General features: G+C 48.8%; 1 protein-coding gene and 1 pseudogene across 1 annotated transcript; both read right to left on the bottom strand.

Annotated features, from left to right (window-relative positions):
* Window positions 1-1931: 1931 nt before the first annotated feature.
* On the bottom strand, window positions 1932-7878 carry LOC108100766. The gene is given in 4 exon segments (XM_017204805.2): window positions 1932-5448; window positions 5450-6755; window positions 6757-7564; window positions 7793-7878. Coding segments are annotated over 4 exon segments (2556 nt in total). The 5' UTR covers window positions 7872-7878; the 3' UTR covers window positions 1932-5085.
* Window positions 7879-11784: 3906 nt separating this feature from the next.
* LOC108100748 lies at window positions 11785-12313 on the bottom strand (annotated as a pseudogene).
* Between the last annotated feature and the right edge of the window lie 11013 nt (window positions 12314-23326).

The following is a 23326-nucleotide window of genomic DNA, read 5'->3' as shown; positions in this document are numbered from 1 at the left end:
TCTGGCTCTTGGCCGCTGGCTCCTGGCTGCTGGCTCCTGGCTACAGGCTGCTGGCTGCTGGCTCCTGCTGATGCTACATTAAGTGCATGTTTTGACTGCGCCGCATCCCCGCAGTCCCGACTCGACTCCGACCACAGACAGCCGAGCCCACATACACCCCACCCACCAAGGCCGCCCAGCAACCATCTCCCAACCACCCGACCACCCAACCGCCCAACCACCCAGCAACCAGAAATGAGAGGGGAGTGGGCAACCTGGGCGAACGTGGGCCGCGCGGGTGCAGTGCATCATTTTTGCATTAGAAAAGTGCAGGGCCATGAAAACTGTAAATAACCTGGAACACATAAGACTGAGGTCGGGCAAAAGTCCCAATGGCTGCGCTGCTGGGCCAGCCGCAAATTATGCTTGTCAAAAATGAATGTTGCATACGTAACGCAAGGCAAGGCAAGGCAAGGAGAGCCACACAGTGAGAAAAAGCTGTGTAAGAGCTGAGTGGATATTCAATGGCGTGCACTGCATTCTTCTTTATATTTAGGGTCACATTTCCCCAGAGACTCGGGATTCATATTCCTAATAGTTGGTAGAACCAACTGTTTTGGCGAAACGGAAAGCACTTTCTCGCAGTGCAGCTAACGAGTGGGTGGGCGTCCTGCCAGCAAAAGCCACAAAGTGCGACTGAGGGGCGTTATGAGGGGTTGGGCGGTTGGGGTTGGGTGGAGATTGGGCGTCAGGGGCGCAAGCGAGGTCGCTGCTAGAAATCGCAGCAGTTTGCGGTTGTCGTCATCGGAGTACGTGCTCGATGCGTGGCAATCGGATTCCCTCGAGGGTCCGCACATGGCCAACGTATCCGCACTCGCGTACGGACTGCGACTTCGACTACGACTACAACTACAACTACGAGTGTAGGCAAACCAAAGCCGAAGTCGGTCCTCCTTGGCCTCGGTGTGATTCTGGGACTTGGTGGTTTGGCCAAAAGCGGATGTGCTGCCACCGATGGAACCCCGCCCCACCTAACCCAACCTCAGCTAACCGAGCTGAACTGAACTGAAGCCAGTTGAGCTTGAGGAGACGCTGACGTGGCTGCTGACGCAGATGCAAGGCAACTTTTGACTAAATGGGCTCCGGGAGCATTAAGACGAAAAGGTTGTTACCAGAAACCAGAGCTGCAGCTTTTTGGCACAGAGAGAAACGCAATTACATCGAAGCTGATTTGGTTGAAATCCACTTTAAACAGATCTCGCCGTTCAAACTGTCTACAAACTCGCTGCCACTTTAAAAGCCATCCATTCGTCCACTCTTCTCCGTTCCCTTTGATTTGCATTAAGTTTTCATTTCCATGTGTCACTCCGAGTTTAATTTTCCAGCTGAACGGCAGGGCAGAGCAGCAGCTTCTAGGTGCTAGGTGATTTCCCCCAGTGCACTTCCTCCGCAGTCATTATCGAGGCATTTGTAAGGTGCCTGCCGGCTGGTGGCACTGGGAAACGGAGATTAGGCGCGGAAATGCCCCGAATGTTCGTTTGGTTATCGCCAGCAAACATTTCAAAATGGCTATGGCGAAAGTCGGAAATTTGATATGCCAAAAACCGTTTACGATCAACAAGTGATAGGAGCGGGGCCATGGCAAATTATGCAGATTGGCTGGAAGGGAAGGGAAGGGAAGGGAGAAGGGGGAGGGGGAAGGGGGCCTGGGATATTGAGGAAGTTGGCTGCAATGTTTGGCGAGAACTTTCCATCAAGTGCGCAGGAAGAGACATTAATTTGACTGCAGCGAAGTTTTCCATTATGGAAATGTCATCAAATCGATTTTCCTTTTTTGCGCCGCTCCGTGCGTTTGGCCTTGTTTTTGTTCTTGTGTGGCTGTAATGACGGTATGCTAAATGGCAAATGGATTGCAGCTGGAAAAACGAGCTGTCGTGCAGGGAAAGGCATTGTTTCTGGTTTTATTCAATTTATTCATATTTCTCTTTGTGTTCGTCTGTTACTCGTATTATTACTGTAATAATAATAATTATTATTATTCCATCTATGTTAATATAGTGTGTAATAAAGCTTGACAATCTATTAATGCTATTACAATGTATTCTCGGCTATATTCTTGTTAAATGTTCGCTCGTTCCGGTATGTCATGTCCGATTCTGTATCTGTCTCCGTATCCGCGTCCGTATCCGTAACCCTATTCGTGTGTCCTGTCGTCAACTGTTCTCATGTCCAGTCCTGTTGGGATGTTTGTATTTATAATGCGAATTCGAGTATACAAGTGTGCACGTCGTGATGGATTGTGTGTGTGGCTCGTAGGATTTGGCTAATTTCAGCTTTTGAATGGAATTCAAGTTAAAATGCAATATGCAATGCGTTTTTATGGTATTGTACAAATTTGTTACTACTATTCATCATTCGAATTTAATTTGTTTTGCCAGCACTTGGCAGCGCTCATAAAAAGTTAATTTTACCGCTTTTTCGGCCCCTCAATGGATGCCGCAGGCACTCGACAACAGATGCAGATACCCAGATAGCCAGATACACAGATTCACAGATTCACAGATCCGCAGATACACAGAGCAGCGGATTCGCGGGCGCAGATACGTTTCGCATCTAGGTATCTGGATCTGCGTGTGCCTTCCATTTGCGCCCGGGCTGAGTAATTAAAATCATAGTTACGCTTCCATCTCCGTCCGGAAAAACGCGTGGCGTGGCGTGGCGGTCGTGGAAAGTGGGAACCGTAGTTAAAAGCATAGTTTGAATTTCCTCTAGTCGGGGTACTCTTTCCATTACCCGCTACCCGTTACCCATTACTCTATTTGCGTGTTTACACTTGTCTTTTGCTCTCGCTCTGTTGGCGGTTTCCATTTGGTTTTAATTAGTTAAAACGATTTAAAATGAATAAAATATTGCCTCTGTCTGCGCGAGTGTGATGTAATTAAAATGGCCTATGTACAGGGTTCTGCCGTCAGGTTCAGGTTCAAAATCAGAGTCTGTTTCTGTTTCTGTTGCAGATTCAGATTCAGATTCGGGTTCAGATCCCGTCCATTAGAGCGGGCAAATAATGCCCTGATTGAATCGTTCGCCCTGCGCTGTCAAAAATGAGGTTCGCAGGGAGACAGGGCTTGCAGTTCAAACTAGATTGCTTGTTTGCCGTGTTTTGTGTGCGCCGTGCAAATTTGCTCTGGTCCAGTTCATAATACCAAAATACAAAAATCCCTTCGCTCGGCACTCGGCACACATTAAACAACAAGAGCGATAAAACAAATAAAAATAAAAGCGAAGGGTAAAAATCTCATGGAAGTTGTGCAAATATTTGCCAGCATACTTTCCCATAATTATTATAGTAATTCATTGCATTCATGTGTTTAATTATTCCGGACATACACACACACACACACTCATACACACTTACATTCATCATGCTGAAGGGGGCGGTGGTGGAGTGGGCGTGGTCATGTAAGTGGAATTTATCGTGTACTTATATTGACTTCTATAGCTTACATTTACATTACCAAGCTCGAATTTGAAACTTTCTACAGACACAAAAATCCATTTAATGCGGCCCCCGTTCTTGTGTACTCTCTCCCTATTTGGATCTCGATAAATGTTTACATATTTATATAAGATATACACATCGATATAGCCTCGCTCGGGTCGTATTTGTATTGCGTATCTCCTACGTATTCAGATTACATCAGACATCAGACACAAGTACAAACATATGCGGATGTATATTTAGATATATGTTGCGTAAATGTTAATGTCGTACTTTATTTAGTTAGCTTTGGTCTACTTGCTGGATTTCGAATGGAGGAAGTGGAACCGAAGGGATATTATGTATATATTCTGTACGCTAGAATAGGAGTGGTCTGTGTTCAAGATTGACTAAATCATAGGTACTAAGTGTTCAGCAATGCCTACGGTTACATAATCGATGCGAACGCTAGAAGGTCCAAACAATCGCATGAGGTTAACAGGTTAAAACAGATCCTAAAAACATTTGGCACGACTTGTGATATATGCGATATTATCGGTAGTGGGTAGTGAGCATAAAATTATTTTGATTTAAAAGTCCTTAAGCGAATAGGATACATTTACATATGTACAAGAAAGGAACTATCTTAGGGCTCGGGCTAAAAACTAGATAAAGTATTTATATAATATTGGTATCCACTGCACATCGAAGGTGGTTGGTTATACGGCGCATATGTGGGGCGTATTAGATCGGGCTAACATTTATAAAGAGCGTATCTATGTTAGAGATATAATTTCAGCTTCCCATCGCACCCAAGCCGGGTCTAATCCTATTCAGTGTCCGATCTCTAAAACGTTTGTGGTTAGTGGGCCCACGAAGACGCTGGCACCCCAGAAGCAGTATGTCTAAGACTCGAATAGCGAACAGCTATGGATCCATTCACATGCGATTAATCGTACTATACAGCTTATGCAGATCAGTTTGGTCACTATACTTCTAGAACACCTCGCTACCGATCCCTATAAATGTACAGACTTCAAGTGGACTACTACGAATGCTAGCTAGGATTGGGACAGTACGGAGATCTCTAATGGAGTACGCCTACGTACCGATACATAATATATTGGAAGTATATTCTTATGCGGTATCTAGTCTGAGAGTGCGGTCCGAATGGAAAGTGTAATGGTTTCTCGCTGCTAACTCAACGTTCTCTCCTAACGAATTCTCTGTGATTTTGATTAAAGGTTGCTTCTTGGGATTTCAAGAGGAGGAATTTCGGGTTTAAACGATAAATAAATGCTTAAGAGGGGAACGATCCCAAAAGTGATTGTAGAATGAAATAATTGTGAAATAATAAACAAATAAAAAGCACTTACATACGAAAATAAAGAGATCCGTTCTTGGGGAAAGGGGACATCGAAATCAAAAACGTTTCTCAAATGAAAACCCAAAAGGTCCTGGCGAATTGCTCTTGGTTCTGAGTGCCCCGGAACTCAGTGGTGCAGTCAGTTCTCGTATAGCTCGTATAGTATGGATTCCCTTCGAGCACCCGCTTCTCAAACTGATATGAACAAAACGATTGCCAAGGGTCGGATCTATCGGCCTATTTACACCTGCGTTCCGTAATACTAGAGCGACACGAACTCGCCGGCTCCGCCGCCCTTGTCCTGGCCCTGGGTCGCCTCCTGCGCCTGCAGCATGTCCTGCATGTCCTGCATGGTCTGCATATCCTGCGCCTGCTCGGCCACCCCCTTCTTGGCCTGCCCGTCCGCCTGGCCGAAGAGCGTCTCGCTCTCGTACCGCTCCTCGTCGGGCAGGGAGAGGGTGGAGCCGCCCAGGCCGCCGCTCGCCGTGATCCGCCGGCCCATGTTGTCGTACTTGGGGTAGGCGGAGCTGTCCAGCGGCCGCAGGGGCGTCACCTCGACGGGCGGCGTCTGGCAGGCGGAGGGCGGCGGCGGGGCGCTGTTGATGCAGCTGGCGCAGCTGCTGGGGGGTCGGGTGGTGGCACTGCACCACCGCGGTGACGGCGGGCGGCGGCGGCGGGGGCGGCAGCTCCATGCCGGTGCTGTGGTACGCCGCCTGGTGCGGCTCGTAGCCACTGGCCTCCAGGTTGTAGCTCACGATCTCGTCATGGGTGTAGAGTCCGGCTGGTTGCTGCTGCTGCTGTTGCTGCAGTTGTTGTTGCTGTTGCTGCTGATGCTGATGATGTTGCTGCTGCTGCAGGGAGGAGTCCTTTTTCAGGATGCCCCTCCGCGCCGTGTGCCTGGGCAGCGTGGCGAACTGGCCCTCCGGCACGGCCACCGCCCCAGCGCCCGTCTCCTGCACGTCCTGCATCCGCTTGGGGATGTTCAGCAGGTCGGGGTACATGTTCAGGTCCGCGCCGTCCAGCATGTCCTGGGTGACGGACACCCGGATGAAGATGTTGCCCCCGAAGGCGGGGTTCGGCACGATGTTCGAGCAGAACTCCGGCGGCGGCGGGAAGACGCCCACGTTCAGCGGGAACTCCTCGGAGATCTGCGCGGGGTGCGCGGGGTGCGAGTGGGCGTGGCCGGCCATGGAGGTGGGCACGCTGATGAGGCCGCAGGAGGGGTCCTTCACCTGCATCAGCTGCTGGCGCAGGCCGGGCCCACCCGGCACCTGCTGCGGCTGCTGGTGCTGCTGCGACTGGTGGTGCTGCGGGACCAGCATGCTCCCGTGGCGGTGGCTCTCCACCGCGTGGATCTCGATCTGGTTGAAGCCCATCCCGGCCGAGTCGGCCTTGTTGAGCCCGATGGAGGTGGGCTGGTTGTCGATGCCGTAGCTGTCGCCGCGGTCGTTGGTCGTGGTGGTGACGCTCGAGTCGAGCAGCTTCTTCTCCTGGTCGTTGAAGCTGACGCTGGACTTGACGCCCGCCTTGTTGGCGTGGCGGTGCTGGCGCGTCGTGCGCTTGCACAGGCAGACCACGAACGAGATGGAGATGAGCAGGAAGACGGTGCCGAAGATGCCCATGATCAGGCCGAAGTACCAGAAGGTCTCCGGCGTCTTCTCGAGCACGTGCTGCACGATCTCGCTGAGGTAGATGCTGATGTTCTGGGTCATGCTCCCGATCGAGTTGGTGCCGGTGCAGGCGTAGGTGCCCGCGTCCAGGCTGGTCACGTTGAAGACGGTCAGGTTGCTCCAGAGCTTGTCCGAGGCGACGCTCTCGGAGTCGAAGAGCACGTTGTCGTTGTCCAGGATCTTGCCGTTCAGCTCCCAGGCGACCTCCGGCAGGGGGTCGCCGTAGACGAGGCAGCTGAAGGTGGTGTTGCTCCCGATGTCGGTTCTGCACCTCCTCGTTGTTGAAGATCTCGACGCGCGGCGGGCAGCCGAAGAGCTCGTCGTCGACGCTCTCCCAGGAGCGGTCCTTCTGCGCCGGCGGCCCCTTGCACACCAGGCTCACGGAGCTGAGCCGGCTGGAGACGTACCAGGCGCGGAACTTGCGCAGCTTGCAGTTGCACTGCCAGGGGTTCTCCTCCAGCGAGAGCGTCTTCAGGTTGGCCATGTGCTGGAACACGTACTCGCTGAGGCTCTCCAGCAGGTTGTTCTTCAGGTTGAGGAACTCGAGCAGGTTCAGGTTGGCCAGCGACATGGGGTCGATGTACGAGATGAGGCAGTCGTGCATGTCGAGGGTGCGCAGGTGCGGCAGGATGGGGAACTGGTAGGCGGCGAGCCGCTTCAGCGGGTTCCCGTTGAGGTACAGGATGCGCAGCCGGTCGTTGCCCATGAAGGTGTCCTTGTCGAGCATCTCCAGCTTGTTGTCCGACAGGTCGATCTCCACCAGGATCTTCAGGTTGCGGAACGACTCCTTGTGGATGTACTGCACCTCGGACTTCTTCAGGTAGATCCGCTGCAGGTTCAGCAGCCCCAAAGTGGAGAACTCCTCCCGGTTGAGGTACGGGATGTGGTTGTCGTTCAGCACCAGCACCTGCAGCTCCGTGCTCAGCGTGCTCGGGATGGTGGTCAGCTGCAGGGAGCTGCAGATGGCCGACTTCTTGCCGTTGGTCCACTTGCAGGTGCAGTTGGAGGCGCAGCTCTGCGACCAGTCGTCCGCCCAGGTCCAGGCCACCAGGCAGAGCAGCATCCAGCAGACTGGAATCGATGAAGATAAACGATTAGTCCGGATTATATCAAGCAGTAGTTGTTACAAAGAAGTAGTTGTGCTTGGCGAGAAAGTTCTCTCCTTTAAGGACAAGGCTTGCGTGCTTTAAATGGAACTAAAATCAGTTCTTAAAGGGAGATATATCAAGCTCTTCTCCGATGTTATGTAATGACCGCCTTGTGGCGCGTGGCACCTGATGCCTGCGAATGACAACTCACCTGGCAGAGCCCTCGAGGTGCTGCTCCTCCTGCTCCTACTGCTCCTGCTGCTCCTCCTGCGCTCCATGCTGCGGTGCATATGGCTTCCTTTTCGACGACCCTGGCAATTGATGACCCTAAATGGCTCTGGCTGATTCGATTGCCATGTTTCACATCATGTTGCCGCCGCCAGCAAAAAGGTCTCCATTACTCCACATTACTCAGCACTTTGGCCGCACTTCTTCGGCACTATTGATTTTGCGTTTTTGTCCTCCTCCCTCAGCAGTTCAGCAGTTGGACAGGCAGTTCGGCGGGCAGGCAGGCAGAGTCTTTCTTTTAATTTGCTCCGAGTGGAAAGTTGCTCCTGCTGGTATGGTATCCTTTCAAGAATTCTTAAATCTGCAAAATGTAAAAGAGAATCCGGCATTAGCGTGAGCGGCCCAACAATGCCCATTGTAGTTGTGTAGTTCTAGCTGCTCCTCCTGCGCCCACACTTGGCCCATTTGTAATCTCTGTTTACCGACTTTGGCTTTGGCCTCTGAATGAAGTGGGCTGGGTCTGGGTGGAGTGGGATGAGGTAGGATGGTAGGATGGGCTGGTGCCAAGTGGCCGGGGCTTTAAAATCGCCTTTCAACAACATTTTGTAATTTGTTGTACGTCCAGCTGGACGGCACAACAAAGCGGCAACCAAAACCCGCAGGGCACGGGCTCAAACTCAGGGCGTTCCCGCCCAAATCCCATCCCAATACCCAGCTCCACTTCCACTTCCACCTCCGCCTCCATTCTCATTCTCATTCTCATTTTCATTGGCATCGACATCGGCATTGGCATCGGCATCGGCATCTTTACAAAATCAGCATCAATAGCCTGTCGAATGCTTTTTACTTTTGTGCCCCCTCGGGTTTTGTTTGTACTTCTTTTGAATGAAAAGGAGCGGGACTGAACTGGAAAAAAAGCCAGCTAGCCAGCTTGCCAGCCAGGAGCGGTTCGGAGGTGGGAGGGCAAGTTCAGTCCACTGGGGGAAAGTGCGGGAAAATGCAAGAATCAAGTGCTGCGCCCGGAATATGCAAGCATTACCCAACCTTTTCTAATTATTTCCCAACAAGTGTTTCCATTATCACTAATGCTTTGGATGACTCTGTCCCAAAACAACTAGTTTTAATGGTAATTGTTTTTAACTGCTTCTTGCAGTGTAGAATGCCTAAACTTCGTACAGTTTGTGTCGCCTTCGCATTCTTTATTTCCCCTGTAGTGCTTATTCCAGCTTAAAAGTAATTTAGCCCGACGGAAAATGCCTAATTTCACACAATCTACACCGCACTTACTGTTGCCAACCGTTGGGCCAAACTTCGGCCCCACTTGCTTCGCCCCTAGGTTTCCTGGACCGCTCGGAACGACCCACAAACCCCATCCAAGCACCAAGCAGCCAGCACCAAGCACCCAGCACGAAGCACCGCATACGGATGAATCCGCTCCGCCGGCAAACTGAGAGATACGGACAGACAATGAAAACGTAAAAAGCTCAAAAGGTTCATTTGTCAATTTGCCATTTGAATTTGTATTTGAGAATTCACTTGGCCGCTTTTGCGCTTTGTCCTCGTGCCACCCAACCACCCACCGACGAGCACCCACCACCAACGACCCACCAGCCACCTCCTCCTCGAGGAGGGCGACCCACAAAGCCAGGCCAAAACCTTGGCAGCCTCAATTTCTGCTCATCGCTCGTTGCTGGCAATGCGGATAATATTTCCTGTGTCAGTGCAGCAGCAGCAGCAGCGGCAGTTGGCAGTTGCAATTGCTGGCTTTTCCTCGGCCTCAGACCGCTTTTCCTCGCCCCCAGTATTTTCCACTTTCCTCCCAATCGTCGACAGTTTTATTTTTGCTGCTTTATGAGCGCACAGATAGAAAAATGGTGAATAATTTTGGGCATCCAAACTCCTGATGGTGAATTGAAGGTGTAAAAACAATTACCAACCAAAGGGTACTGAATTTGAATTGGCTTTTTAATTTTACTCCACACTTAAATTAAATTTTAAATGAGTGATTTATCCAAACTGTGCCATCAAATGGGGATTTATTTCACATTATTTTCTTCCAGTGAGCGTAAATCGGGGATAGAGGCACTTGGAGGGCTCTCTGGCTGGAACCGCATCGGCACTCACAGGTTCGTTGATATTCATAAATGTGGCACAGTGGACCAAAAAAGCAAAGCTAATTTGATGGCCAATTGCCAAAAGGAGGGCAGCCAAAGCGCGCAACAATATTAAAAAAATATTAGGGGAATATGTTGCGAAAGGACTGACTGCAGCCGCAAGTCGTAAAGCAAATCAATTAACTGAATCCGCACAGACGTGGCTTTCTGGCATACGAGCATGGGAGATGGCCCAGAAAGATTGGACTCCGCAGCACTCCGATTCAGCCTGCCACTGGCAGACATCCGAGCAGACTACTCGGATCTCGAATCTCGGATTTTGGATCTCGGCTATCGGGTATGTGGCATCTGGCTAATCGGCTAATCTGCCGAATGGCCAGTAATTGTTAACCTGTAAGCGAAGGACTCGGCAATTGCCAATTTGATTTCGAATCCAATTCAAGATAATCTGCGGCAGTTTAGCAGCAAATTGATTTCGGGTTTCAACTCAAAACAGACGCAACAGTCCGTTTCCCAATTATAACCCAGTAAATTACGTGAAATGGGCGTGCTAGTCGACTCGGAATCGAAACCCAGTCAGTCTAATAGAGCATTCTTAATTGCAATGATAAGTTAAATGGAAGCGAGGAGGTTCAACTTAATTGAATTATTTATATGACATCATAAATGCGTGAGGCTAAATAGACGGAAAGTTGAAACAATGAAACATTCAGTAAAACAGGATTACGGAAGAGTTAAGTTGACGTTTTTGTATCCAACGAAATTTTAATTTCTCACTCAAACTCTGGCAAGTTAACAGGTTAACAGGCCAGTGCTTAAATCCCGCCAGCAAACGCTTAACGATCCAACTGAAATCGAGCGACAAAAATTAATACTTTCCGCAAACATATTTGCGCACTCAGTTGTAAACATTGTCAAATGTTGCCGAACGCAAAATGCAGTTATGCAAAAAGAAAATAATTAATTATTACAGCCTCAAAAAAAGCCACTCCACCTCAGTGCCCCCAGATTAATTATGCATAATAGCTGTTATCCTGCTGCCTTAGTCTCCCGGAGACAATCCCCCATTGTCCTTAACCTCGCACTGCTGGTCGGCGAATAAATTGGCATTTATAGTTCGCCGGGTTTTTTGGGCGTCCTTTTTTGTTGGTCATATACAATTCCATTTGACAATTGGAATTCAATTTCAATTTTAAGCTGGCCGAAAGTTAACTAAATGTCCACCCCGCAGCTCGACCACGCCTCGCTCATTTGTAAAACTCCATCAAATGTAATTGTCGGAAAACAGCAAAAAGTCCTTGTCCAGGACTAACAATTGGAAGCCATGCTCCGTGCTGCATTACCAAATTAAAAACAAAAACTAAACTAACTTTCTGTTTTTTTCTTTCCTCCGCCCGATTTTTTGCTGAACTTTCCTTCCTTTGCCTTCACGATGCGTAATCAGGGGCGTAGATACCAACAGGGGTCACTTCCCGCTGTTTTTTTGTATTATGCTAATGCTCCTATTTGTTTATCCAGCCAATCAGCTTCCGGCTTAGTGTTTTTAGGGCCCGCGATGTTTTGATAAGGGCTAGCTGTCATTCAAACATTGTACAATCGGATATTTAAAAATATTTCGCTAAAAATAATAAAGCCTTTCGATATTGTATTTACATATACCTGTAATAAAATAAACGAGAGAAGTTACCCCAATACCAAATAAAAACGTATGATGTTTAATACACGCTCTTCGAAAGGGTTACTTGTTCTAAATGTGCTCAATATATTTTGGTAAAAAAAAAAAGAAACAAAGTGACTCTTGGAACTTTAACAGCCATTTTGTCTTCGTCCCGAAAGACTCTTCTCTGAAATCCCCACAGGACTAAGCCCCTGTGCGTATGCAAATGGTTTCTTTGCCGCCTGGCTGAGCACTTTCCTCACCCCCAAAACCCCCCTCCGCCCCCTTCGCCACCCGCTGCCACTGCCCCTGCTCCTGCCACGCCCACCTGCCGCCCAGTCTGCCTTCCTCCAATTGTTTTGCTGTTGCATAAGCACGTGCGAACTGTGCGTGCAAATGCAAATGGCGATAGAAAACTTTTTAAATTGAGCAAACATTAACAAAAAGGCAAATCCAGAAGTGGGCGCAACTTTTCCGGCCAGAGGGGCGTTCTTGGAGGGATGGGGCGTGGGGGGCGTGGCACTTGCATGGGGAGCACAAGTACGAAAACAAGGCAACTTGCTCTTATCGCCTGTCATCGGGTGGCCTATTTGTTTTTCCTCGTTAAGACTCGCCAATCTTTCAAGGACAGCCGCCACCAAAGTGTAAATTGCAAACTTCTCCCTGGATCCAAAGTGGATCGGGGTGTCCGTCGCCCGTCGTCCGTCGAGCGTCGTGCCGCAAATCCGCACATAATCGGAAAATGCCACAGAAAAAACAAGGGAAACTAATGGCACTCGAAGCGCCGCCGGGCCAAGATTAGATGCCGCTGACGTTGGCCGTGTTGAGTTTTATTGCCGCCCGGAAATGGTTTTCATAAATACACAAAACTCCGCAGCCGGCGAGGAGCAGGGGCGCAGGACGAGGGGCAGGACCAAGATGGCGGCGGCAGACACTCTCGGACGGGCCAATGCAATTATCTGGGGGCAGAGTGCAAGTGCAGCACATTGTACGTGCGAAAACGAGAATCGAGGAACGAGAAACAGGACATTCGCCTTAGCCAGGCAGCCCGGGGCTGCGAGGATGGGCTTTCGGAGAGTGCGGGGAACGTCGGAGGAGAAGGACATAAACATGTGCCCTGCTCCTGCGTGGACGGAGTGCCAGCAAATGCAATTGTTATTGTTTGCCGTGGCCTTCGCAGAGCGGGGCGTTGTAAATTTATCATGAGCTGTGCAAGGATTACACGCGGAAAAATAGTCATGATTGGCATAAAAGCGGACAATAAAATGGAGGGACCAAAACTAAATTGGAGGTGAACAAAGTGGCCGTATCATTGGTTCATGATAAAAAAGCATTTGAAATAAAGTTCAGTTTTCGTGGCCATGTGCATGTATTTTTCGCAGGTGTAGAGGATCAAGTTGCCCCTGTTTCGAATTGGCAGCTATCTCGCCATTACTGAACCCGAAACAATAGATTTGCGCCAGGCGATTCGTTCCGTAATCAGCCACCTGCAAGGCTTTTCCTAATGCGAGTTTCATCTGAGAGCCGTTCAGGCGGAGATACCGCTCCATTGTGCTGCCGCATAAATAATACCCGGCCAAACTATTGTCTTTGCCGGCAGCCCTCTAATTTCCCTCGGAACTCCCAATCAACTCGGTCCTGCAGTTGAAATGAGCTGGAATTGGCCTTCGCTTCGGCAGCATTCCACATTGGCCGTCCACTCATTATATTTTCATTTCGATTCAGTTTCAAATCAACTCGAATGCAACAGTGCGAACAAACAGTTATTTAACAGTAAGTCAACAATAACGAGTAGCCGCCCTGTTGGCTTCGTCGGAAATTTACCGATTCTGTGTTAATAGAAAAGGCGGTATTGATTGAATTGGCTTAATGTCAGCTTATAAATAGCAATGTTTTCCACAGCCCTCTCGTCTTTGTCCTCCACTCGGTTTAATTGGAAAATTTTCTTTGTGATTAATGGCCAGAAGTGGTCCGGAAAAGGGTATACTATACATCTAACGAAAATCCTCAAAAGATTTCTTGGGAAATGCAAAAATTCCCCTGCTGTTTATTACGTAAAATACCGAATTTATGTCCAGTTGAAATGTCTGGAAGAGATATTGCATTTCTTTCCTTTAAAGAGAAGTTCCTTCCATCAGGAGATGAATTGAAAAATTACCATTTTCTGGAAAATAAAAGCGAGAAGTTGACAGTGATTGCGGAAAGATCTCTAACTCATGGAAATTGACTCAATTCAAATTTTTCTGTTTCTGGGATATCTGTTTCAGGTTGCGTGAGATACTTTCCCTCCACTTGAAAAGATTCGTGTTTTCAATTCGGTAACCCCTGCATCTGTGCTTTAAATAAAGGTGAAGTAAAGCGAAATCATAATCCCGAGCTCCCCTCGAACAGCCTGTACTTTAGGCTGAGCCAACTTGATTGATGGACTTAATTGATTGACACCCACTTAAACCAAACTGCACACACCACTGACTGCCAGACAAAAATGCCCATTATTATTTGCCCCACTTTGCGTGCAGAGTATCTCAATTTCGGCCTAGACCGCAGATCAACATTTCGCAATGTCGTGTTTCTGGCTGCTGGTTGCTGGTCGCATTGTTGTTGCCACTGTTGTTTGGCTGTCAGAGCTTACAATTGTTTGCCATCCTTGTCATCGTCGTCCTGGTGGTTTTGCTGCAATTCCGTTTTGGGCAGCAGCTGTACCTATAACTCGAGTTGTTGCCGCTGCATGCTGCATGTTGCTGTTGCTTTTGCTGCTGCTGCTGCTGCTGCTGCTGCTGCTGCGGCTGCAGCTGCGCATGCCGGTCTGCTCTTGGCAGCTTTACAACTGCAAAACCATTCGAGTTGATGCCGCCCCGCCGAGCGAGCAGAGTGGAGCCTCGCCAGACATCATAGTCGTCAGTCGCTGCCCCATTGTTGCATTATTGTTGCTGTTGCTGTGGCTGTTGCCGTTGCTTTTGTTGTTGCTGTTGCAACTGGCGACGCCAGCGACATGACCTCAGCACACAATTTTCGGGGCAGGCGGCGGGCGGCGGTGAGCGGAGTCCCCAGCCCCGATTTGTGTGCGTGTGCCATGTCGTGTATGTCCTGTGCGTCCTGTATGTTGTGCACATTGAGCACTCTGCGAGCCATCAGTATATTTGTGTAGCGCCGCAATGGCACACACAAGCGGGCGGGGGGTGCGTCCAGGCTGCAGGATGATGATGATGCTGATGGTGGCGGTGGTGACGAGCGGCGGCGGTGCTCATATTTTGCCAGGACCACAATCAGGAGCACGACCAACAGGAGCGGCAGCAGCAGCAGCAGCAGCAGGACAATTACAATGCAAACAATGCGGAAGCGGCAAGGAGCCACTGCAGCGCCGGAAATGGGCTGAAGAAATTGGGAAGATGCTCCAGCAAACACATTGCTGGCTTGCTCTCTCAGCAAAATGCAGTTCTTAGCAGGAAGGGAATTGAATAAAATCGCAATTAATTTGTCATTTCAAAAGTATGATTCTTAAAGCCTTTGTCTCAGTTAGTTTTTCGAAATATCTCAGAGTTTCTCTGAAACTTTAGTCTTCCTTGCAATCCGGAATTGTGTAGCATAACAATCTTTCACGAGGTAAAGTTTGAGGTAAAGTTTACCAAATGCAGGCAATCAATCAAAGGCAGGCATATTGTGCGACGCCCTGCCTGCAAATATTCGTCAGGATTAAAAAAAGGCTGATGTCCTGGCACTGAGCACTGAGCTGGCAGGAAAATAATCAAAAGATGCGAGAGCGGGGAAGGTGCTGGTGATGGTGATGGTGATGGTGCTGGTGGGGCGACAAATGTTGTGTCCCGGCAGATAAGAAAGGACGAGGCCGGCGATCTATTACCACAGCTGCACAGCAGCCACATCCTGCTGCGTCCTGCGTCCATTGAGCGAAGTGTGTTAAGCAAACAAACTGCTCCTGTGGCTCCTGCTGCTTCTCTTGCTCCTTCTCCTGCTGATGCTCGGGAGCATCCTGCTCCGGCGAATGCAACAACAATGCCTTGAATAACCAAAAAGGATGTTGACTTGCCGTTTGCTAAAAGGAACTGCAGCTATTCCGTTCGCATATACTCATATATTCATTTACTTGGATGCCGCCAGATGCTGCCGTTCAGTGGAATGTGAATGTGGGTCCTGTGTGTCCTGGCCCCGTAAATTAGTTGCACCCGTCAGCCCGCTCCCGACTATTTCAGCCCCGGTCGTCTGAAGCCCGCTTCCCCGCAACCGCAGCCTCTGAATGCGGCCAAAGCAATGCGGAAGAATATTAAGCGGTTTTTAAGCGCCTGCATATTAAAAAGGATACTGAAAGGATGCTCCGAGTCGGAGAAGGCAGCTGGAGCTGTGGAGCTGTGCAGCAGTGGAGCAGTGCTGTTAATTTGGCCTTTGCCAGAGCGGTCTGTTCCTGATGGCAGAACATGGCTAATTTAAAAATTAATATTCCTCTAACTCTTCTCGTATTCAATTGGAACAATTGGCTTAAATGGTTGCTTTTACCATAGCCACGTCGCAATTACTTGTTTCTTATTAAAATGCTTGCTAGATGTCGCCGCTCACTAAGTTTTATCTCATCTGCATAAATATTCCTAAGCTATTTAATTTAAGTTATTCAAACAACGGATGCCAAAACCACAAAGTGGTGTCCGAATCGGTCAGTTTTTCTGTACACAAGGCGCATCTCTGGCGGATATAAAAACACAGAGTGGAAACAACCGAGGCGAAGGCGAAGGCGAAGGACATCGGTGGCAGCATTCGCATTCCCTCGGCGGTCGGCAGTTAAGGTTCCTTGGATCATTTGGCGATTTGCAAATTACCAACAAAATGCTCGGCGGCAAGGACGAAGGGAACTGGGCGGCTTGAATCGGAGCGGCGATTGTGTGAAAAGTTTTGCTCCGACGTTTTTATTTAACTTTTATTTCTCTTTTTATTCTGTGGGTCTAATACGTCCACTGGGTGCTCGATTTGCCACTTGGACTTGGAGCGCAGATGGGGACGGCATCTACTTGGCTCCACTTTGGTAACCGAACCCTTTTCCGTTCAATCGACCGTCACCTTTGTTTTCCGCATGTCCTTCCGTGCATTTGTGTGTGTGCACGAGTATCTGTGTGTGTTGTGTAATTAACTCACATTTAGCACGCCCACAACGGGCGACATTGCCGGCTTTAATGAGTCACAAAACGGTTTTATGTGTCAAACGTTTGAAAATCCATTCGTCGATCGGGAGAGCGAATGAAAATAAGAGAAATAGGAGGCGAGCGAATCCCGGGCCCAGATGATTATGATACTCGATGATGACGGCGGCCAGGGGCTCACAAAGGGTTCATTTAACAGCTAATTAAATGTTTAATCGGATATCTCTCTTACGGCGAATGAAAGGACACCGCCGCTCGCCACACAAAAATCGAGCCCATTAATCTATTGGCGACATCTGCTTTTCCGTGGGGAGGGAAATGTAAACAAAAGATCCGGCAATTTGTATGAGGTTGAAAAATGTTCGTGTTGTACACAGAGTTTTTAATTGTCGGTGATTGCGAGTATTGTTATGCAATAGAGTGAGCCTAATGCATATAGTATTAAATCCCTTTTATTTATAGCCAAAATCAAATGTTTTCTAAAACTGAATAAAGGCAAACGAGTAATAAACTCCAACACACTTTCGACTGATTTTACCACACATTTATGGTTATGGTTACGCCTCTGCATTGAAGACTCCATTCGTACTCGACCGACTTTCCACTTTGCAGTATGGCAATCATAATCACCGCACCAGAAAACAGAAAACATTGACGAGTCGTCAGTCAGATATGCAACCCCGAGGGCCCTTTAATTACTCAATGTCCAATTTCAATGATTCCACTCCTTTTTGGCTTCTTTAAGCATCGACAACTTGTGTTAATTACTTGCCAGCAAAGTGCAAACCAACTAACCCAATTAGGATTGGAAAAGGCCAGGCACTGACACACAGCGAGGCTGAGTGGGGAAATGTGGGAGGAGCTGCAGGGGAGCGGCAAAACGGGAGATCGGAGAACGGGGAAGGCGGGCCAGAAAGCAATAAACATCAACTTTGAGCTTTGATGAAATCCGCGAAAGGCCAACGTCCCGGTGAAAAGGAGGAAGAACTGGGAGAACGAGCCAGAGGAGTAAGCAAATTACTGGAGCTGCAGAATGTCCTGGATAGTGGACTCCTTTGGCTTCTTCATTTGGAATTCAGTTTCGCTGCTACAATCGCCGAATTTATTTTCGCCAGCGCGGAATCCGGTTTTATGAATCGCCAACTCTGCATTCAGGTCCTGCTCTCTCCGCACCTCCACTCCTGCACACCTGCACACACACTTTCCCCAGGCTTTCGAGATCTAACAATTAGACTCCGGGTTACATTCACAAATTTTGAATGGCCGGAAAGTTGGCTAAGTTTTAGCATCTGGGGAGGGGACGGAGCTCCGAAAGGGATTTGTAAGACGCTTGGAAATTAGCTTATAAATTCGCAATCTCAGCCGGGCAGTCCTGGTCTCGGTCTCTGAAAAGGATACCCTTCGCCATCAGCCGAAGGACATCGCAACGACACTGACGCAGTTGCTGCATTTTTCATGGGCTGTGCAAAATAAATTAGTGAAAGCTGTAAATATGATGAACTGCTGCTGCTGATGCTTCAGCTCCTGCTGATGCCTTCCCCTCTTCCCTTCTGCCCTTTTCTCCCCTCCCCTCCTGGTCCTTTGCAAGTCAGCCATGTCCTGGACCCAGTTTCACTCGAGCGACAAACTTGCAAAGTTTTGTTGGTCGCCAGCGGCGCGCATTTTCCACGGCTGGAGCTGCAGCTGAAAAGCCGAAGTAGAAAGCTGCACCGAAAGAAAATCGCTAAACTTCGATATTATCGAGATCAATGTGTGAAAGTTTGGAGCTCATAATCCATAAGTTGGCTTAACTTTTGGTCCAAGTTCTCGCAGATATTACTCATGGTACATTTGCAATAATCATACGATGTCTGGTAGCTGCCACTGCCTTATTTTTCCCCGTGTGACGCAGATTGGTGGTGGCACCTTTTTGGCGAAGCTCCTGCTCAGCGACAGCATTTGTAGCCGCTTTAGTTTAGTTTGATTCAGTTAGTAGTTTTAAGAGTTAAGTAGTTTTCAAAAGTTTTATGAATTATTAAGAGGATTTTCGAGTTTTACGCTAGCCTTTCGTTTCTCGTTTCGCCCCTCCGCCGCTCCCACTGTGGCCCCATATCAGCCGAAAAGCCCGGAAAGTCCGCTTTTAAGCGCTCGTCAGCCGTTTCCGCCGGAGTCCGTCCTCTGCCATTTCGGCGTCGCCCGAAAAGCTGTCGAAATATTTTGCAGATTTTTTAATTTTTCATGCCGCATTTCCACACTGCTTTTGGGGCCGTTATTGTTGTCCCTGCCGCTGAAGTTGATGATGATGATGCGGATGCGAATGGGGATGGGGATGCGGATGCGGATGGTGGCAGAGCGAGCAAACATTGACTTGAATGGCAGCCCTTTCCCCATCGGTCCCCGAAATTAAATACATTTTACTGTCAATAAAATTATAAATGCAAATTATAATTTTCTACTGCCTTCTCGGACACTGGACTCACAACAATTAGCCGCTCCCCATCCGCAGTTACCCCCTTCCATGCCGCCCTGCGAGTGGGGCTCCGGAGATAATGCTCCGAGTTTCCCTGCCATGGCCGAGCACTGATTGTGACGTCAATGGCCAAATTAAAACTTTAACGTGTCTCACAGCGAGTGGTTAGTGGGGATCCGAGTGGAGGAGTGGAGAAGCGGGCGGTGTTTTGATGGCGGTGCAGATGGAGTGGGTGGTTTTTAGGCACAGTGCTGGCAGTTCATCACTGTTTCCCGTCAACTCTTGTTTATATTGGGGTAGCGTTATACCTCGTACATAGTACATCGTATTATACAGTCTAAATAAATAAATAAATATAGTCTAAGGTGATATGAAACGCCTGCTCGGTTTATGGTTAATACTCAACATGGAGTTAAGCAGGAAAGTCAGGGAGCACTCCCTGTCGATTTGGCTACTTTCGAGGTGTCACCTTCGAATATCGTACCATAGTTGGAGCGGCAGCACTGAGGCGGGTTAGAGTGGAGTTGGATGGTTAGTTGGCTGTCGCCTGGCTGCTAAGGACGTCGGCATGTTAATTCACTTTGCAAATTGTTGCGATGCCTGGCTGTCGCTATGCGAGTGTACGAGAATACGAGTAGTATGTCCCCCTTTTTCGGAGCCGTGTGTTCGGTTAGCGGAGCGCTAATTTGGTTCGGCTGGCGGTGTAAGCGGTGTGTGCAAACTTCGTTGATTTGCTAAGTGAAACTTCGATTACGCAGACAGCTCTGGCGGGTTCATTTGCTCCATTTCGGCGGGCCTCCGCAATTTCGGCGGTCGTTTTCCCATTTGGCTCGACTGCCGCGTGGATGGCCGGAGGAGTATAAACTTTCGCCACGTAACATTTGTTATGCTCTATTTCTTTGCAAAGCAATTACCGACCCACATATCCAGACAAATAAACAGAAACCAACAACGCACGGCAAAACGGACGGGCAAACATGCCCTCTGTGCAGCGTTCTATGCCTACGGAAAGTGGGCTGAAGCCGGGTGGAAAAGTGGGGTGGAAAGCGGGGTGGAAAGGCGGGGGCGTGGCGGGCGAGGGCGAGGTGCTCCATAGACGTGCATAAATGGATTCGGGCGCATAAAAGGGGGTGGCAGGGGCGTGGCGGGCGGGGTTAAAGCTGTGGAAAGTGAGTGTGCTCCTAAATGAATCGCACTTATCACGTAGTGGCGTCAGCCTCGAGTACAGTGATGCCTGGCACGGCGCGATAATGAATGCAAGTTAAGGCGAAATAGAATTAACTTTAGTTGCCAATTAATTAGTGGGGTCAAAGGCTGCGGGGCGAACGAGCGAACTGCTGGCGATGAGTTAACGCAAATGGTTTCATACGAGCAGGAAGTTGTCGTTACATGAAAAACTTTGCAATGGAGTCGAAAGCCGGCAGAGCGAAGTGAAAGGTGCTGCGAGTTACAGGGAAGTCATTGAAAACTCTAAAGCGAGATGGGCGGAAAATGAATGAGTTTGGGTGCAAAAGCTTTTAAAAATTACACTCCTCGGAGCATCATAGAATTTGCTCAATGGTCATGAAGCGAATTGCTTAAATTAATTCACCCTGTAATTTACTACCGCATTTGAGTGGACAATTTCCCAAAGCAGTCAATAGCTTTAGCGCTTCCGAACTTCTGTTGTGAGAGCAAAAATCACACAGTTCGAGGACCCATTTAATTTTGCAGTTAACACTGTACAAAGGGAACTATCTGATGCTAACAGCCTGGCCGCCAAAATTATTACCACGTAAAATTTGACCAAGTTTTTGTTGCATTTGTTGCGTTTCTGAATAAATAATCGATAACTTTTACGCAACAGCGCCAAAACAAGCCACCATTCGACAGCCAACGAGAGATTGAGGACAATGGGCCTGAAAATGGGGTCTGAAAATGGGTCCCGGAATGGGGATGCGGCATAGAAGGGTGGTGGTGTTGGTGGGGGTGGTGGTGATTTGCACAGGCGGAGGCCAAGTAAATTTGCAGAGCGAAAACAAATTTATAAGCGCATTAAACGGGCGCGTGTAGTTCTCGTGATTTGTGTTCCGAAACGGGGAGCAGCCGAAAAGCAGGCGGAAAAGCCCTTGAAGAGGGGAGGGGAGCCCCCAAAGGCGGGGGATCCGTGAACAAGGGAGGTCAGGGTACAAAGTGCTTACCAAGCGCTTAGCGATTAATCAGTTCGCCAACAACGAAAGCCGGGCGAAAGGCGATAGTGCACTCAGAGAAAACAGTTCGCCAACCTATTTGTGCATTTCGAAGGGTTCAGTTTCACGGAAACTCCTCAATTGATAATCAGAGTGCTTGCGAGAGCCACTCTAGCATTATGTCCAAGCCAAACCAGACCAGACAATACTTGACCACCAGTTGATTCGAATTGACATGCTAACTTACGATGGATTGCCATCCAAGAGAATGAAATTGAGGAATCTTAGGTGGGGATTCGAGTACGCAAGTTGTTTGGTTTTCACTTGATATTTTATGATTTAACTTAACATGCTTTCCCTGTGATGTCTTGCTACTTCGCACTTCAATGCCCAAATGTTTCTCACTCGGAAACAGAGCGAGGTCTTTCTGCGAGTGCTGGGACCTTTGGCTGAGGGCTTGCCTCGTGTGCTGAGGCGGTGCAGCGGCACTCGGAACTTCGGAGTCCTTGAGCCTTGCGCCTGCAACCTCCAAGGAGCATCGACCACGCAAGCTGCGAACTGTACCTCGGCGGCTGGCTGGCTTGAGCTTCGAGTTGTGCCGCTGATTTTGCTGCTGCTGCACTAACGCCGTTTTGGTGGCTAATTAAGTCAATTATGCACTTAGGGCTTCAAGTGGCGTGCGGCACCAATGGAGGCCGTGCCCCACAGACATCGCTGCACCACCGCAGCCGCAGCCGTTGCAGTCATTTAAACATCAAAGCTCGTCACGCTCAAGTTCTGGCCACGCCCTCCGTTCACCGCCCACCGCCCACGCGCGTTTCCTTGCTTCCGGCTGCTCTGCTGCTGTTGCTGCTGCTGCCGCCTTTTTTTAATAATAAAATGGGGCTCGGCTGTGGAAATAACTCATACGCACCGTATGCCGCGCTCGCCATACATCAGGCGGCGGCTTGTTCTTGGTGTTGGTGTTGGTGATGGCGATGGTGATGGTGAGGCGATGGTGTGTTGCTCTTGGAGCCTTCGCCATTGTTGTTGTCGGCATAAGGACGTGTTACTTACACTTGGCCCTATGTACTTGGGCCCGATACATACTCGTACATACACGTAATGTGTAGCAAGCCGTATATACCGAGGGTATGAAAGTGCGGGGCTGAGGGGCTGTGGGGTTGTGGGTTTATGTGCTGGCGTGGCAGGCACGAGAAACGATTTATCTCAATTTACATACTAAATGACAGGCAGAGCGGCTCATGCATTCCTTTTCGTGACTGTCGAAGGATCCCCGACAGCCCGACATCCAACATCCGACATCCCAGCATCCGACGACCACGTCCTCGTGCTCCGAGGATTCCCCTCCGCTGGTCTTGGACGCACAATGGGCAGAAGATTGGTAAATGAGGCATAAACATTGATTTTCAGTTTAAGTAAACACTTAATTGAGTATAAGTTGAGTGGATATACTCCGGGCGGCGCGACGAAGGCGCAAAAATCGCTTAATTATTCAGGGCAAACAAAGTGACTGGCCGCTGGAATCATTTATTTTTTAATCAATCGAATCGATAGGCTTGCACGGGAAAGATGAAATCAAAAATCCCGAACGTTAATCATTGAATAGCGGTTTCCTTTCTTATTTCCCATTCAACAGGAGCAAGAGTCCGTTTTTACCCAAACCCTTTTATACAGATAACATGTATTTTACCTAATTTATTCCGAAAACTAAAAATAATCAAAATGATACAAATAAGCTTTACAAGCGCTTGAATTAATGCCCTGTTTAGCATTCAGGGATTTAATCTTCAAATTAAAATCTTTAAATATTAATAAATTCATTAAGCTTTTTTTATCGCAACTGACCAACAATGGTTGTAAAGTATGTAACCTATCCATTATCTACTAAAAATCACTTAACTGAATTAATTACTGTAATTTACGACTGCAGGACCGAAGAGCTGCTGACTGCCCATCACCCATCGCCGATTTGCCCCACTGTA

Source organism: Drosophila ficusphila, unplaced genomic scaffold (genome assembly GCF_018152265.1).
Source record: "Drosophila ficusphila isolate 14025-0441.05 unplaced genomic scaffold, ASM1815226v1 contig_791, whole genome shotgun sequence".
NCBI lineage: Eukaryota > Metazoa > Arthropoda > Insecta > Diptera > Drosophilidae > Drosophila > Drosophila ficusphila.
The sequence above is the reverse complement of the archived record's forward strand: the minus strand, read 5'-3'. Positions and strand labels throughout refer to the sequence as shown.